General features: G+C 35.3%; 3 protein-coding genes and 1 pseudogene across 4 annotated transcripts; 1 reads left to right on the top strand and 3 right to left on the bottom strand.

The window, feature by feature from the left end:
- Nucleotides 1-1,856: 1,856 nt before the first annotated feature.
- LOC125220621 (transcription factor bHLH25-like) lies at nt 1,857-3,197 on the bottom strand. Its single transcript, XM_048122776.1, has 3 exons — nt 3,012-3,197; nt 2,011-2,373; nt 1,857-1,925 (listed from the first exon to the last, which is right to left on the bottom strand). Exons 1-3 carry the CDS (start codon nt 3,195-3,197, stop codon nt 1,857-1,859), a joined length of 618 nt encoding a protein of 205 aa, XP_047978733.1.
- A 6,388-nt stretch (nt 3,198-9,585) lies between these two features.
- Nucleotides 9,586-11,526, top strand: LOC125221850. The gene is made up of 3 exons (XM_048124143.1): nt 9,586-9,809; nt 9,933-10,280; nt 10,362-11,526. Exons 1-3 carry the CDS (start codon nt 9,678-9,680, stop codon nt 11,184-11,186), a joined length of 1,305 nt encoding a protein of 434 aa, XP_047980100.1. The 5' UTR covers nt 9,586-9,677; the 3' UTR covers nt 11,187-11,526.
- Nucleotides 11,527-12,751: 1,225 nt separating this feature from the next.
- LOC125221851 lies at nt 12,752-14,871 on the bottom strand (annotated as a pseudogene).
- On the bottom strand, nt 14,776-18,810 carry LOC125221849 (pentatricopeptide repeat-containing protein At5g15280, mitochondrial-like). 2 transcript variants are annotated; one of them, XM_048124142.1, is made up of 2 exons: nt 15,103-18,810; nt 14,776-14,907 (listed from the first exon to the last, which is right to left on the bottom strand). In XM_048124142.1, exon 1 carries the CDS (start codon nt 18,785-18,787, stop codon nt 15,104-15,106), a length of 3,684 nt encoding a protein of 1,227 aa, XP_047980099.1. In that variant the 5' UTR covers nt 18,788-18,810; the 3' UTR covers nt 14,776-14,907; nt 15,103. The 2 variants fall into 2 exon arrangements, with proteins under 2 accessions (XP_047980099.1, XP_047980098.1); XM_048124141.1 differs by having other exon boundaries at nt 14,841-14,963.
- Between the last annotated feature and the right edge of the window lie 290 nt (nt 18,811-19,100).

Raw genomic sequence — 19,100 nt, 5'->3', positions numbered from 1 at the left:
TAATATATATATATATATATATATATATAGTGGGTAGCTATAGCTTTATGGTCAGGGTGTAAAAGCAACAGAAAAATTAAAAAATTCTTTACCGAATAATTAAAGAAGGATATTAATTTTTATATGCTTTGAAATTTGAAGGGGCGCAGCTGGAAAACTGATCTCCCACCAAAAGTGGATACACAAATCTTGATGGGTCATGGGGTGTGAATTAATTTCTTGATTTTATTTTATTAAAGTAAATATAATTAAAGATATTAAATGTGTATAAAATGTCTTTTAGATGCCAAGTGGGCTGATTTTCCAAGCCAGCCGAACTATAGCAGTTTTTTCATTTAATACTACTATTTGACAGATGTTAAAATAAGATGCAAGATCAAAATTTGGATATTGTTAATACTATATGTTTGAGGAGCCATTGATATACAAATTTCAGTCATTCCTGAATTTTATCCACAAAAACATAGTATTATAACCGACATTGTATCTTTAAAATTAACATTTTATGCGTATATCGTTGATTGTACTTACATAGAGTAATAAATAACAAAATAAAATTCTGGAAAAATAGCAAAGATATATAGTGTATTGAATAAGAACACGTTGTATATATCTTTCGCACGCAAGGAAAATCGCATACTATAAATCAAATAGACAGACGAAACATCAACAACCGCGACCTTTTGGTTATATTATAAATTTATACTAGTAATAATCATATAATGGGGTTATTTCTTTTATGTTATTTATAACAAGAAGATTATCTGATTTGATATGATATGATTTGCTCTGATATGATATTATCTATGTTATGATAATACGATATGGTATGATCTCATTATCATTTATATATATGAAATAAATTCAATTAAAGAAATGAAAGGACTAATGAAGATTAAATTAGAGACTAGAATTATCACTAATCCCATGTACAATAATGAGTTTTCAATGTATGTATATGCCAAGTGGTTAGCATGATTACTCACTAGCAAATTAGTAATTACAAACTCGACGAATACACCAAAACATGCCTCCTCGTTAATTTACAAACATAATACTTCGAAAAATACTAGACATATCGTTAATTTTCATTATTCTTGAAGTGCATTTTCATTATACTAGTTAATACGACCACTGGTTCACCCGCGTGATACGTTGACAACTATTACCAAAATGACATTTGACGAAGAGACCATAGACGAGCCCGTGAATGTGGGGTGCCCAAATGTGTGATCTACCATATTTTGGCCTATTTAAACTACTTTTGCATGTAATTGACTCGTATATCACTCAAACACCTTCTACATATATGAATACCACATGATATGAGAAAATGGAAATGATCAAAAATGTGTTAATGTATCTTTTAAGCCCAAAAGACTTGAGACCAATACATGGGCCCAAAAGTTTTAAAATTGAAAATGAAAATGCAAATGTCCATACAATTAGGCCCATTAAAAGAACATTGAATATTTTAGGGGAATTTCTTGGCCCATGTTAATTTTAATACTACTAAAGATTGCCATATACTACTATGTTAAATTGTCTCACCGATGTGGAAACACATACCAGGCTCGATTAAATTTCATAAAAACTGAAGCTCGATTTGATATTTTATTTATATATTTAAAATTATAGAGAAATGGATACTATATCAAACTTTAATTTTAAATAATTTGTAGAATTAACGACATCAACATTAAATTCTGAGGTATTCGAACAAAAATATTATAAACAGAACAAATAATACTAATAACGATTAAACGAGAGCACTGCTGATGGACGATCGATATCTAACTACTAACTAGCTCACATGTGAGCATACATGCATGCATGATTTCCTACTTGAAGTTAATTTATATTTTGAGTGCAATATGTAATCTATTCACTACTTCCTTGATGTTCATACCATACTCTTCCCCCATCTGCAACAAAATCAATTTTTACACAAAATCAGCTACACAAATTGATAAATGAAGTCAATATATTATGACATGTATATATGCATACCTCTGCAATAATTGTGATATTGTTGAGATCAGACTTTCCAAAATTGACAACATTGCATCTATCAACTGATAAATGGAGCTTCTCAATTATGCCAACAATTTTTTCCAACACCCCTTTCTTACTCACATAGTGATGATCAACACTGATTAGCACCTCAGAATCATAGCTTTTTGCCTTGATTAGAGGGAGTGAAGGCTGAGTATTTGCACATAATAACCTCTCATTTGAACAAGATCTTATGTTTCCGCCGCCGCCACCGTGGCGGCAGCTCTTGGTGGTCATTTTCTTCTCAAGAGTGTCCACTTTTTTTTGGAGGTGTATGATGTGATTGATAGCCTCTTCTAGAATAGAAGCCTTGTCCCTCTGAAATTAACATTAAATGTTCAAAAAAATTCAAGTATAGAGCTTAACATATTGCCAATTAAATGTGTGTGACTATTTTTAGGTGGCTCAGTTAAAATTAAAATGATTGATTAAAATTAAGGATATAAAAACAAAAACGAGTTTAAAATGTAGATATCGTGTAGTGTATGTTTCTGCATTTAAGATTACCGCGTTGCATATCTCGGATTATCATCGTACGACGGTGTCTTGTTGTGATAGTTAGAAAATTCTAAAACTAATCCCATATACTCCTTTTGTCTGCCATTAAATGTCACATAATGCCATTTTGTGGTGAACAGGTGCTCACTCTTGAATGTGTTATTTCGTTTTTACTATTATTGGTAAAACGAACTATATGCATCGTACTAATTCATTTCAATCACATTATAAAAGTAGAAAACTCGTTTCACTAACTTTTTTCACTCATTTTTTTTACATTTCTTAAAATCAGTGTCGTATCAAAATGAGGCATTAAATCACGAACAGAGGGGGTATTAGATTTTGAATCAAGATATTAATAAATTAGTTGAAGAACTATATCGATATGGAGTACATAAACACTAATGCATGATGATATTGATGAATGTGTATTAAGACAAGAGTGAAGTTTGACATACCTTTTTGGATGGAGGGAGAAGAGAAGACAATGCTGTGAATCTCAGACTCATCTTCTCTCTCCTGTTTCTCTCAGCTAAGTTACGATCTTTTAATGAACAATTTGTGTTTCCAAATGATGAACACTCTGAACTTCTTCTCAACTGCTTCACCGGCCTACTTTCTTCATCGGAAAACATACAAGCCATCATCTCCTCTACTCCCCAATTCCAATATTGCTGCACAATTAAGATTAATTGTAGAGAGAAGAGAGAGTTAAGTTTTTTGTTTATTTGTTGTGGAAGCATAGAAATTATAGTAGTAGTAGTAATTACCAAATCATTTGACCTATTGAAGCCTGAGATCTCCATCAACCAATAATATACAAGTATGTGATTAACCTGCATTCATAAAATCAGAAAATATGAGATTGGGGTTGAAATTAATTAATTATTTATGTATATGTAAATGTAAATGTAAATATAACTACTACCTAATTTATCCGATTCAAGAATTGGATACGATGAAGAGTTCCAACTTTGTTGGGATGCATTTATAGTGCCAACAAAGTCATTAATTGCAAAAGTCTACTTCGATTGCGGCTAAGGTAAATTAAAAATATTAATATTAGGTGGAACACATGTTCTCGAATTAACATTAAATTATGATTTCATAGAATGAATTGGATTTATTTCTAGATACGAAATCTCGATTGTGTCTAGGTTGACACCGCGTCTTGGATAACGACGTTGACATGGTATATGTTTTTCAACTTTTATCTTTGTATATTATACAAATAATTATTACTGCAAACTTTCAACTTTCAAATAGTTACAAATAGTTATTACTGCAAACTTTCAACTAAAAAGGCTTTCAATTTGTTAACATAACTCTAAAATCTTCAAATTTGAAGTGGATCGAGTAGATGTCGGAATTGGATTTCTAATCTATGTGCATATGACACTCATACTTATTTTAATTATATTAGAACTGAATTATAAATTTTATGATAATATTTTATTGTTAATAAAAGGTACTACTACATCATTAGACCATCTCCAACCATTTACACCAAACTCAAACTCATTTTTGAGTATACGTCACACCAAAAATTAGTTTTACTCCAACCATTTACACCATTTTTGGGTTTTTGTCTCATAAAATTTTTGCAGTAACATCATATTTGGTGTTGTTTCACAAAAAACACTAAAAATGGGTTTGAGTTTGGTGTATGGTTGGAAAAGATTTCTACACCAAAACTCATTTTTGGACTACGGTTGGAGATGGTCTTATGTCATAGAAACTATAACTATATACGCATTTTTTTTAATATATTATTTGACCTGACACGGATTTTAAGAAATATAATAGAAAGTGAGTTGAAAAAGTTGTTAGCATGTACGTCCTACTTTTATATATTAGTTTTATGATAAAATATAAGTGTAAAAGAGTTAGTGGAATGTAGGGTCCACTACCAAAAATGGTAAAAGTGAAAGGTGAAATTTTTATGAACGGACGGAAAAGAAAATATGTGACAAATTTTCAGGGACGGATGATTAAAATGTTTTTAAGTTAATAATACTAACTAGCTGGGTGTCAATATACCAACATTTTGATCTTATATGCACTTCATCATTTCATGATTTAATGTTTACTTTATAATTATATTGAAAATTTCGTTTTTGTTCTCAATGTTCTCCGATTCAATTTTAATTATATCATTTCTAAATAAATCTTGAAAGGCAGCATTTTAACTGATTTAAATTTATTAGTAATTCATAATTAAAACAAGAGTATGACGTCATTTTGAAGTTTTATCCAAATGGAAGCCACGTCATGCTCTAACTCTTTGACTGAGTCACATGAACAATATATATTCGATGATGTACTTTACTTTATATTATTATATAGCGAGTGATATTAACCAATAACCATAATACAAGGACTTAAAAAAAAATCAAAAGGACGTCGTTATTTCGTCATATTAATTAACATTGCTGCATCAAATTGAATTTTTTGGGAGAAATTTTTTACATGAAATTACAAATATATCTTCCTAAATTGCAATCCAATTTTTTGTTTTTCTCTACTTACTATTTTTAAAACGTAATTATTAGTATATCATATATGACGCGCTTATTTACTAGCTTCGACTATGGTCAAAAGACGTAAGAAAAACACAAGAAACTTCAATGAAGATCATAGGAAATTTCATTTGTACCAACCTAAGTTACCTAACTAATACTATTAATTCTTTCACTTTAGAGCTTTGACTAATTAATAGCTATATTTTATTTAGCATTTATCATAAAGTTGATGTTTGCGTGGCGAGTGTCAATAGGTCGTGTTACGTTGTTATTTTTTACATTTTGATTAGTCATTAAGTTTAAGAGATATCCTTTTCGCACTTTTTTCTTTTTGATAGTCTAAAACTCTTAAACCATTTAGGAATGATTCATTAAGTTTAAGAGATATCCTTTTCGCACTTTTTTCTTTTTGATAGTCTAAAACTCTTAAACCATTTAGGAATGATGAGGTAGGAGTAAAAATTTCATAATCCTTCCGTACCAAGTTGATATAGTGACTTGATATACCTCATCAATAATTTCATGACAAATGGAAATAAAAAAATTCACATGCCACATCAATTAAACAATAAAACTAATTGCACAATATAGACGTCCATTAATTGTGGAAGGTGACATTATATTACTACAATTAAATATAGCTTACATTCATATAATAAGCGTTCAATATACTACTATAATATATATGTATATTAATCTCTTAATATAATAGGAGTAATATTTTACATATAAAAAAGTTATCATATAACTATACTTTTCACGTGAAGAAAATAAAATTATTCCTTGATAGTGTACTAATTTGAGATTTTATTGGTGAGACTATTTTCTTATTTTATATTTATATATACGAAATGTTTATACAAAAAAAATTATGACTATAGCTTATAATTTCTTATCATACTCTTAAGTATATCTTGATTTTTTACATGATGATAACTTGCAATATATTTCTTAACTACATGTTAATAAGAAAATATTAAAAATATAATTGATGACTTAGTATTCTAACAAAATCTTAAATGGTCATAATTTATAGTCATAATTTTTATTTGTATAAAAATTTTATATATATATAAATATAAAATAAGAATAAATGGTCTCACTAATAAAATCTTAAATGCTATCAAAGAGTTGTAATATAGTAATTATTTTACATGAAAAATAATGTAATATGATTACTTTTTTTTATGTGAAATATTATTACATTAAGAAGTATATAAACGTATTCCATATTTAACACTAGTATACATATATATTGTAGGAGCAGTATATTGCAAGCCTAATATAATGCCACTTTCCATAATTAATGGGTGTCTATTATGTGCAATTAGTTTCATTGAATTTGCATGTGGGTGTTTTTAATTTCCATTTGTCAAGAAATTATTGGTGAAGTACACCAAGTCACCATGCCAATTTGGTATGGAAGGAGCATGGAATTTTTACTCATAAGGTAGAGTGTACTATAGCAAAATACTCCCTCCGTCCCCGATTAAGAGTCACACTTTTTCATTTCGGTCCGTCCCCAATTAAGAGTCACACTTCATTTTTACCATAAATGGTAGTAGGTCCCACATTCCACTAACTCACTTCACTCACATTTTATTATAAAACCAATATAAAAAAGTGGACCTCATATTCAACCAACTTTTCTTTATATTTCTTAAAACCCGTGCCCGGTCAAACTGTGACCGCTAATGGGGGACGGAGGGAGTATTATTTTTAAATTTAATATTTAATAAAAATAAAGTATTATATTTTGAAATTTATAAAGTGTCATAAACATGAAGAAAAAATTTGTTATTTATATAATTAAAGTATATTAAGAGAGACAAATGTCATACTATAAATCTTATGTAAGCACATGAATCTGGATCATTTAGTTAATGCTAATATTAGTTTGTTTTTATTTTATCCATTTATTTGGATTGTCATAAAATTACTCCCTCCATCACAGTTTAAGAGTCACAGTTTGTCATAAAAGTCTGTCACAGTTTAAGAGTCACATTTAGAATCTTCCATATTTGGACATAAAATTTTACCCCATTATTCATACACCCAAATTAGGGCTGGCAAATCGTGCGGAATATTGGATCGCTATTGGGTCAATCCAATATCGACCCAATCTTATCGGGTCCCAACCCAACCCAAATCATCGTGTTCTTATCGGGTTCAACCCAAACAGATTCGTGTTGGATTCGTGTTATCCAAAACAATATCAGTCGTGCGGATTCGTGCAGATTTCGTGTTATCCAAAAAAATATCAGTCATATTTTTATGATAGTAAGTTACTACACAATATAAATGCTATACGATTACGACATGCATATGATATTATATAATTAAAATTTGATATTACACGATAAAATAAGATATTACAAAATTAAAATAATTAATTTGAACAATTTTTAAATCCAAATAATAAAATTAAAGTATATTAAAATTAAATCTAACTAATAAAGTTAAAATAATTATTTTTTAATAAAATTTAAGTATGCAGCAATATTTTTTTTATCATAAAAAATAATTAATAATAGCATTAATCATATTTTTACTAATAAAATTAAAAATATAATATTTTTTTAATTAATAAAAATAATAAAAATAAAAATTTTATATATTATTTTAATTAAAAAAATAATCAAAATAATTTTTTTTTTTCTTAACGGATAACCCAACCCGACCCAACCCAACCCAAAATTTTCGGGTTCTTATTGGGTCGGCCCTATAAGGACTCAAATCCTAAACGTGCGTGTTCGTGTCGGGTTAACTTCGTGTGGATTCATGTCGGATCAAAAATTGTCAGCCCTAACCCAAATACCATTATCTACAAAAAAATAAACCAAAAAGAAAAATGAAAAACCAAAAAGTCAAAACATCTCACTTTCCACTAATTCACTTCATTTATTACACCCTCACCATCTCACTTCATTTATTACACACTCCACAAATTTCTTAAAATCCGTATCATAACTAATTTCAATTCCTAAACTGGGACGGAGGGAGTATTAATACTCTTATTAATTTTATGAAATACATTAAAAAATCAAAACTTGATGTGTCCAAATTCTTTGTAACTTCAAAAAAGTTGATATAAAAGAACAAACCAAATTTTGAGTTTTAGGTAATGTTTAAAAATTAACTGACATCAATAACAATTCTTAAGGTTATAGAATCAAACCAAACAGATAATTCAAAAAATTTAATGATAATATAGTTTAATCTAGGGGTGTTGAAACGGGTACCTGTGGGTGTACCCAAGCCCAATTTTGCGGATACTCGTATCCAAAAACTTCAATATTATACTACTCAATCCCAACCCGTATAGTTAAACGGGTAACCCCATATCCGCATCGGGTATCCCAAACCCGTAGTTGCGGGTACCCAAACCCGCAGGCATAAATTGAATTGTGTATTATATTATTCAATGGTATTATGTTTTTAGTTTTCGTTTATCATCAATGCTAGTCATCTAATACAATAATTTTATGTACATGTTTGAAATTCTAGAATAAATTTTGGGATTGTTGCTAGTTGCTACACTATGATTTTAGATTTGTATCTTTTTTTACTTTATTGTATTTGCATAATTTCCAACTATTAACTACGCACAAATATGGTGATTTCTCATCTCTTAAATATAAAATGACTACGAATGAAATATAATGCAAATCCAAATTTCAAATAATCAAATATGATAGAAACATCAAGCACGTCTAAAAGTAGATCACCATTCAAAATTTAATATAAAATCAAAAATAATTCACTTTCATCAAAAGTCTAAATATTTCAACTAAAAGTATAAATATTTTAAATCTCAAAACTAAAGACACTAAACTAATAAAAGTTTCACTTTCACAAAACTTGCAATCCTTCATTTGGCAGCGGATAAATAATTGAAAATAAAGTGTATCATTGGGGAGTATAAATAGATTTGAAATTAATTAACTAAAATAAAAAATTTGAAAACATAATCCTAAAAATAACAGGTATTATTGGGTTTAACGGGTATATCCGCACGGTTAGCGGGTATACCCATACCCGCAAAAAATTTAAAACAAACTACCCGATCCCGCCCCGTTTTCCATTGTCGTCGGGTAACGGATAGCGGGTCAAGTTGAGGGTTTCCCGCTACCCGTTTCAACACCCCTGGTTTAATCGAGTACGAAGCTCGTAACTCATGTCCACATAATATATGCAGAATAATATTTCTCCATATATATTCTTGTATCAAATCAAACCATATGATAGTAAAGAAACGATCCAATTCATCGAGAAACATCAATATTAATGATTTAAATATCACGAATTTAAATATCCTATCACAATCGACGTCGTATCTATGCACACACCACCCCAGTTTTCCCGCGCAACCACGTCACTCTCAACCAATCACATTACTTGGTTTACGCCTCTCTCAATTCCTATTGGCTGCCCACATCCACGTCATCCATTTTAATTTTTAACCAATGGCCGCGCTTTAACAGAAAAACGTTAACAGGCTCCGATTCAGTTTTCCTTCTCAACAAATCAAAGAAGAAATTTTCAATCATCAGCAGCCCCTTGATTTTCTGCTCAGAATCTCGATTCTTTCCTCATCCATCAATGGACTCAGAGCGGCCATCTACGGTCATTGCTGCCGCCTTCTGTTTTGTTCTGATCGGAGCTCAATTATCTAAATCGTCGGCTTTGGTTGCCGCCCCAGATTTCAATCCTCCCTATCCGAAAGCCATTTCCGTGAGTTTTGATTCCATTTACTTTGGTTTGTATAGGTGTGATTGATGAATTGAGGTCCTAATCAATCTAGGGTTATTTTTAATTGAATTAAATTGCTCAAATTCATATGGTTTTATGTTATAGGATTTGAAAGAAGCGATTGTGAAGGGATTAGGGCTCCAAGCTGACGATTTCAAGGTATCAGGCTTCGATTTGAGAGATGCGCTTGTGGGGAGATCAGTAGCATACGAATTCGACGTGGAGATTGAAAATAATGTTCTTCCCTTGAAGCTTCTGGAGGATGTGAACCGATGGGAATATGTGGATTTGCCCCTTTTCCAAATGGAAAATCCTGCGAGGCCGGGCGAGGAAAATGTGTTGTCTGAGAGACAGAAAGTAGACGATCAGATGCCCGTGCTCGCTCCATTCCAGCTGGCCGGGCCGATGGAACTGTGGATTCAGGATGCCAAAAACATGAGGATATCCTTGCCTGTAATAGAAACTGACCATTGTTGATATTTCCCCTTTTTGATATCTTTAGTTGGTTGCTGATTTTGCTCGATTTTCGTTCAGCACGATGTGGATGCTGGTGTGCTGAAGAAGGTGATCCTAGCAGATGGCGCTGTTGTCACTGTTAAAGGGGCTAGATCAGTTAGTCTGCGCCATCCGGTTGAGCTTCCACTTCCTCTCAATGTCACAGACAATGGCTTTGCCTCAGGCCTCTTATCTCTGGCTCAGCGGCTCCAAGATGTTGCTCGCTCCCAAGATGCTCCTGTCCTTTCCCTTCGTATAGTTGGCCCGACATCGCTCACATCCCCTGCCCCCTCACCTTCCTCCTCCAGCAACCGCCTCAAGCTCAAGCGCCTTGCGCCTGGCCTAGTGGAGCTGTCCTCTGCTTCGAAGAACCAGGCAAGGGGAAGTGATGCTATATCTCCCGTTGATCTCCAAGGAGGAGAAGCCACAGCCCTTCTTGCACCGGACCATTTTAGCACGCTGTGGCCCGTTGTGTCCCTCAATGGCTCAAACCCGAACTTGCTTGGCTTTGAGGCACTGCTGTCTTCTGTGTTGGGTCCTAGAGGGGGCAAGGAGGGGTCTTTCAAGGTGTTGAAAGCGGATGTGTCGGCTCAGACTTTCGTGAAGATTGGTTTTGGGGTCGAGAAGAGGCTGAGAGAGGGCGATGTGGTTGGCATGCCTGAATGGAGGACGAAGCCCTCAACTATGAGGATGCACTTTGAAGTGCTGGGTAAGGTTGATGGGGACAGGATTGTCCCGGAGAGGGTGGCGCAGGTCAATCCCGTGATAGCAGAGGATTCCGTGGCGCGGAGCGCACTCTTGGGCAACGTTACTATGTCAAAGATGCCTGCTGTTCATCACCCTCCAAATCCATTTATGTTGTGATCTATTGTGGAGGATGAGGAAACTGTAAATATTGTAAAGATTCTTTTTTGTTCCTTTTTATAAGTAGTTTAGGTAATATAGTGTTTATTTTTCATGGGTTTGCCTTGCCATCGTGTTCGTGTTTATACTTGTTGTATTGAATAATCCCGACCATTGCTGGTAGGGCGGGCTCAATGGCTTTGTACGAATTAGCAGCTTTTGATCCTTCATGAATTCTATAAGCATGTATAGTTGTCTCATTCACTTCTACTGTAGGACACAGAATACATCTTAAAAAGGGGTTCTTGATGCCATCTCCATTTTCATTTCTTGATGAAGGAAACTCCCTTTTGAATGCTTACTGCAAGTTCTTTTGCTTTCTCCAATCCAATCCTGTCCATATCCATCCACCAAGCAGTGAATTGAGGTTTTCACCAAGCAACTTTTCATGTCACAAACATTCCATACCTCTTATACTGAGGGACGGAACTAGAAATTGAGATGAGCCGGTGCTGAAAATTAACGACAAATACGGCAAAACATGTGATGCTTTTGAATCTCTGGTAGTGACTAACCTTCTCTAATGTACTAGTAGTCCACAATGGTGCATCTAGTATTTTCGATTTGAGAATCCGAAGAACATGATATCTTGATATCCTAAGAGTCCCAAATTGAGTTGTTATAATATTAATTTAATGTATAAATATGGTACTTCATATATTTGATAATATTTAGACTTGCCCAAGGTTTATCGAACCGGCGGTTAAAATCGAAACAGTAACCGCTGGTTACGGTTTCGAACCGAAACCGTTAATTTTTGAACCGTGGTTCGGTTCAGGTTCAAATAATTTCGAACCGAAACGATGCCGGAACCGTCGGTTTCGAGCAGTTCCAAATCGAAACCGCAAAAAATCGCAGAAAAACCGTGAAATCAAGCTTGAACCGCAAAAAACCGACGGTTCGAAACCGTGAAAAACCGTAAAAAAATCACCGAAAAACCACCGGTTCGGAACCGGAACCGTAACCGTAACCGCGAAACACCCTCACGGTTCGGTTTTGGTTCAACAATTTTCAAAACCGAAACCGGCGGTTCCAAATCGTAACCGTCGGTTCCTGAACCGTGGGCACCTCTAATAATACTTATCCCACTGTGGCTCATTTCAAATATTAAAAATGTAAAGAAAAAAGTTAATGGAATGTGCATATTTTATATGGAGTATTATCTTATAATAAAATAGGAGTGGAATGTGAAACCTATTTTAAAAATTAGTAAAAAATAAATGAATATGTATTAGTAGACAGACCGAATATAAAATATGAGATGAATAATTACAGAAAAAAAAATTAATAATAATTTGATTAAATACAAAAGATTATTATACAAATAAAATAATAAAACTTTAAATAGTACAATTTGATTCTCCAAACGTTTTTATAGTAGAAGAACAAATATTAATGTATTCCTAAAATAATAGACTATTAGTGACTTAAACGGCAGAAAAAATTAAGTCAATGTCTTCTTTATTAGTACTACTCATTTTCCACCATTAAATTATACTTCGTTGTACGTTTGGATTGGCAATATATCCATGTAAATATATTGGATTTAATTTATCAAATCAAAAATTTGGTAAAACAGAATTTATTGCTGCCTAAAAAAGGGAGCTAAACTATGTCAATTTTTAATTTTTTCCAAATCCCACAAAACAAAAGAATGGTGCAAACGGTGCTCTCTTATTCCCAACGTCATGACTCATAATCATACTCCTTTCTCCCCTCTCTTTCTCGACCATCTTCTTTCATCAATTCCTTCTATCTCTGTAAAATAAAGCATAAAAACACACTAACCGAATCTACAAGGATGGCACCGGCCAAGCCCCTGCTGAAGCGGGGGCTTCGCATAGGCTATCTCCGTCCCTGCTTATACTCATTCAATGGCCCTAGATGGTAAACCTTCTCAGCTCCTCCGCGCCCAAGCAGCCAAGCCTCACCTTGGTTGCGAAGTACAGGAGGTTCGTTACCTACAAACCGATCATTCAGAGAGACATGAAGGTGGGATTTCATGAAGCTCAGGTAGAGGTACCTGTGAAGCCACAAAAGCACACTCAACAACGCCAGCATCCCCTCTTAGGCCGCGAAAGCATGCGTCTGCGAATTTCACTGCTGCATATGCCTACATCATTGAACCTTCTTCTCTTACATCATTGAACCAAAATCATTGTTACCATTGATAGAGTTGCTGAGCCTGCACCAGCTTTTGCCTGAACCACTTCAGCCCCACCATCTTGAATTCGCTTGGTTAAGTATTCCGTCTCCTCCGGTGTCAACGAGCAAGGAGGCTTCACCTACAACACAACTTCGCTCAGTAACATGAAGATGGAAACAGCAAAATTCAATCTTTAGTACCTGTGAGAGAAGGGGCAGAATTGTGACTCCAGCATGCCCACCAACAACAGGAATACTAACCTCTCTAGGATCAAGTCCCAAAACTTGAGCCTAAAATTCATTTTTGTACAAGAACATAGATCAGCTCAGTTGAAACAATATCCTAACCATGAAGCTTTCTTGAACTGAATCTCGAAAGGAATGATTCAAGGCTAAAAGCACAGCACCATGGATGTGTTGGCTCTAATAGCATCAAGCATGGTGACTCCCAAGAGCTTCTTGGGGTCATAGATGTCAGCATTCTTGAAGACCTCGGCTGCAATGGGGACAGTGGAGTTCACCGGGTTGCTGATCAAGTTAATGAGCGTATTAGTGCAGCTCATACCAATGCCGTGACAGAGTGTCCTAACTATGCCGGCATTGATATTGAACAGATCGTCTCTTGGCATCCCCGGCTTCCTCGGAAATCCAGCAGGTATGATCACAAGATCCATACCTTCCAGAGCACTCTCCAGCTGCCCCTGCCCCAGAAACCCTCTCACCTATAACCAAACATGCCAATATCCCATTTTCAGTTTTCTTCAAGAAATACAGAGACATACATAAGGGAAAATATTATACTCCTCCGTCCCACGATATTCATTTTCGTGGAGTCCCGAGCCATTTCCTCTTTTTGATAAAAAATCAACACTTCATTCACTAATATTTTATTTCTCTCTACACTTTAACTTACTAAATGTATCATTTGACAAAAAATATCTATAAAGAATTATTACTGAGGCTCAGAAAATAGTACCTTTGACATGGCAGAAGCAATGACTTCTGAAATTGGCTCAGTTGTGTCACCAATTCCAAGGCTGATAAGTTTAGCATCTGCATTTTTAGCAATGTGTGCATTTCTCCATCTTGCTATCTAATAAAGCATATGCATAATGAGATTCTAATCAACTACACTTGCATTAGATAAAACAAGAATTATCAAACACAATTAAAACAATAGTCATGAAACAGACCTCGAGAAAGAGATAGCCAGCTTGAAGTTTAGCTATGTTTTCATTGCACGCCATATTTGTCTTGTATGCTTCATCAAAGTAGCATCAACAGTCAGAATACTGAAGTGAGGTTAATGTCTTGAACAATCTCTATATAGTGGAAGAAACCAATCAAAGTGCATTCAAGAATTACATGTTCATCCTCATGCCTAAAACTCTCTCTTTAAGGTCAACTGCAATATTCGTCTTATCTATTTGTTGTATTGGTCACTACACATTCATAGCTGCCACATCTCCTTATTGTATTTGCTAATTCAAGCAGAAGTTCCAAATTGGTGAGAGTACTCCATCAGTCCATCTTCTTTCTAGCAGTGAAACATTGTTCCTAAAATTTAGCTTTCTCTCTTTCCAAGCTTCCTTACTCCGATTTAAACACAAAAAACAAGTTTTTAAGGGGGAAACAACAAATTTAATTGGATAAGGCATGCAAAATTAAACATTAAATTTATACAGATGTGAAATCACTAACAACAGGAGAAACTAAACTGATATAAACTTACATCAGCCAGTTATGGGGTTGTTCTTCCCTGCAGAGCTGAAACCGGACAGGAGATTCGACAGGAAACTGCCTCCATCCTTCTTAGTGGAATGGCTCAAGTTGCTTATCAGAGACCAATGTGTGTCAAAGTCTGGCTCATAGCCCTTCTGCTGCATCACTTTCAAGAGCTCCGATGTCTTGCTAATGTTTTTCTCTGACCGATATCTATTAATCACGCAGTTGAATGCCTCACGCTGTGGAGTTTCACCTAACTGGATCATGGATTTAAGCAGATCTTCTGCTTCCACCACTCGACCACCTGCACTCAATGCACGAATAAGAGTGTCCCAAGTAGTCATACTCGGTTTTAAGTCCCTACACAGCATCTCCTTATGAAAATCCAGAGCTACATCCAACTTCTGGCCATTGCAGAAACCTTGAATGAGGCAGTCGTAGCTGGTGGCCTCCGGATGGCTTCCTTTCTGCAGCATGACATTCAAAAGGTTGACTGCTTTATCCACATGGCCATGCTGGGAAAATTGTTTGATTAAATTATCATACTTGATGTCGTTCGGTATCAGACCTTTCAACGCCATTCTGTCAAGAAATCCTACAGCTTCATGGAGTTGACCCTTACTGAGAAGTGCCTCAACGATGTCGTTCTGAATGGCCGAACCATGGATCCAACCTCTCAATTCCATTTCTCGACTCAAATTCAAGGCTGGCTCAAGCTCTCCTTTGTGGCAGAGAGAATTGATAACTCCTCGTAGCGTACGATTAGTTGGCTTCAGATCTTTCCTCATCATAGTTGTCAGGTAGTGAAGAGCGTGTGATACATCTTTATGCAACAGGAGTCCTCGAACGACAAAATTGAAAGTAACATCATCAAAATGTAGTCCTTTATTCTGAAGAGCACCAATCACTGTATCCAATGTCTTCCGCCTCGATGAAATGTGAAATATCAGAATATTATACAGCACGAGCTCTGGGATGCAAGTTACTCGAAGCATAAGCTCTTTCAAGCTCAGTGCAAGAGAGAACTTTCCATCTCTGCATATGAGGCATACCATACTACTGTAACTAGAAGGGGAGATACTTAAATCCTTTCGTATCATTACCCCGAGGGTCTCTCGAATTTTCTTCAAGTTATTTCGTTGACAATATCCTGTAATGAAAGAGTTACACATCTCAGCATCCAGAACTAAGCCCTTCACTTCCATGAATATACGAGCAGCTTCTTCAAACCTTCCCAACTTGCAGAGCCCATTCACGAAAGCAGAGTGGAAAGGGAGCTTTGCAGAAGACTGATTCTTCAAGCACATATTTCTCAGTTCAACAGCGTTCTCATAATTAGTCCTGCAGAAGTGAGAAATTAAGCGAGTCAATGCATCCATAGGCGGAGGCAGGCCCTTAGGGATCATAGTTTCGAGAACCTTGTAGGCTTCTGCGAACCTTTTCTCCTGACAAAACCCACTCACAATACAGCTATAAGGTATGTGGTAATAAGACAAGGTGGCGTGCTTCGAAAACTCGTCTATCAAAACACAAGCAGTACCAGTGAATCCTTGACGACAAAGCCCTTCAAGTAATGAGTCAAAAATATCCAAAATATCACAAGAGCTGACAAAGAGCATGGCCTCAAATAACTCTAGTGCCTCATTTAACAACTTGTTCTTGCAGAGATGACGTAGAATGGCCTTTCCATCTTTCACTTCAGGCGACCAATTAGATTTGCGTGCAAGATTCAAGTAGAAGTGAAGGCTCGCCAAGTCACCTTTTTTGCATGCATCAACCAACAACGCAGAGTATGTACCATTATCAATTTTGTAACCCCTTCGTGTCATACCATCAAAAAGTGTCCTTGCCCTAAAAGTGTATCCCATTTTGCAGTTAGTCCGAACGAGCAAATTTAAAGTGCTTTCATCGAGTTGATAAGTTGATTTGGAGATGGTCTCGAAATGATGGTTAATGACCTTGGCATTGTAGGGAGCTCGATAGAGGCAACAAAATAACGAACACAAGGCAGGTAAAGATATTTCTTGGCCCCACCGTGTCATTTCACCCTCCATTATGAGAATATTTTCTGTGCCTAAACTATGTATTTTCTCCATTATATAGGAGTTGAAATCCGGCATCATGGCATCATCGAGAACTTGAGTAATTGCTCTCTCATACTCATTCAGATCCGTTTGTAAATAGAGTCCATTACCAAGTTTGTCAAAAAACTCTGCTTTAGTAAATCCTTTGTCATTGTCCCTTCTAATCTTCACACTCAATGGACTCAGCCCCAAGAGCTCGAATCCTTTAGCTAGTGGATCTTCCGTTGCTGAGAGTTTTACTAAGCTATGATCCAACATCTCACAAACTATTGCCTTTACTTCGTCAAATTTTCTAGCTTCACAAAATCCAGCCACGAGTACTTTATAGGTGGAGAAATCGGGAGCCACTCCCATATCTTTCATTTCAACAAGTATGCCGCGAGCATGTATCCACATACCCTCCTTAAACAAACCACTCAACAGTGCATTATAAGAATATAGATGCGGCTTGAGACCTCTTGACAAAATATCTGACATATAAAAGAAAGCATTCTTCAGTCTCCTCTCACGACAACTGGACCCGATCAAGATACCTATCGATATTTCATCAGGGTGAAAACCAAGTTCTTCCAAATCCCGCAAGAACACACTTGCTTCCTCAACACCGAAGTTTCTGCACACTGAAGACAGAATCTTGTTCCCATGTATAGCATCCGGTACAACTTTAAAGTCAGCGAAAAAACTCAACAGATCATCGTAGTCCTTCTTATCACAATACCCACTAACGATTGCACTTATGATTAAACTACTTGGTTTCATTCCAAAACTCATGACCTTCCTAAACAGATCTCTAGCTTCCTGCACTTTCCCATCCACACAAAGCCTTCGAATCACATTTTCATGAATCCATTTTTCCTCCAAACTCCCTCCTATCCCCACATTGATCATATCCTCGTAAACATGATACATCAACTGTGCTGCATCAACCTCAATCAAATACCTAAGCAGGGCTCGATAACTCTCCCTAGACGGCACTAAACCTAGGCCCCTCATTCTCTCATAAACCAACACAGCCCTATCCAATTCAAATTCCCCCACATACCCTTCAATCAAACCACTGAAAACTTCCTCATAAGCCAACAGAAATCCTTGGCATTCCCTCCTTGACAACAAGTTCTCCACCTCCCGATAAAACCCGGCCTGCACGAGCATCGAAGCCATAATATTACATGAACGATGTAAATGTTCGAACTCTCTAGATTGATTGCTGGCCCACTTGAAAATTCCCCACAAAGATTCGACCTTTCTAACCTCAATCTCAGATTTCTCACTTCTACATTCAAACCCCACCAGTAACTCAAGAACATCTTGAGGTCTTAACACAGACACTCTCCAAAATCGACGCACTATCTTAGGGGATATGTCAGAGAGTCTAAAAATATAATCTTTGAGTAAGAGAGAGGTAGATTTATCACCTTTGTTTGAAGCCTTGATATCTGAACACTTTGATATCGCAGATTTTGCGATTCCAGAGAGAATTTGTGGAGACAAGTCTTCGTGGGCGAGATCAGTTTCAGTGGGAAAATGGGTTTTACGTAGGTGAGTGAGAAGTGGTGGAATCCTGCGAGAAGGCTGTCTGGAAAGGTTTCGTGAAAAAACAACATACATTGATGAAAATTTACCAGCTGCAATAGAAGTTGCAATATTTGAGAAGAGGTTATTCTCTGTCGGTGTATTTATTTGTAATCCTATTTTTATTTATTCAATGCAGAAATTTTATCACATGAAATTTATCTCACATTTCAATGATATTTAATTCATAATGAAATTTTTCATATTAATTGAATAGAGAATTTCGATATGTATAATTATGAGAAAAGATAGTAGATGAGTGTAATAAAAATGATAAAATAAGATTAAAAAAAATTTAGTATCATAATTTTCATCGAAGTTCGTGGCTTTTTTTAATTGGTGAATATAA

Source organism: Salvia hispanica, chromosome 4 (genome assembly GCF_023119035.1).
Source record: "Salvia hispanica cultivar TCC Black 2014 chromosome 4, UniMelb_Shisp_WGS_1.0, whole genome shotgun sequence".
In the NCBI taxonomy this organism is placed as follows: Eukaryota; Viridiplantae; Streptophyta; class Magnoliopsida; order Lamiales; family Lamiaceae; genus Salvia; species Salvia hispanica.
The sequence above is the reverse complement of the archived record's forward strand: the minus strand, read 5'-3'. Positions and strand labels throughout refer to the sequence as shown.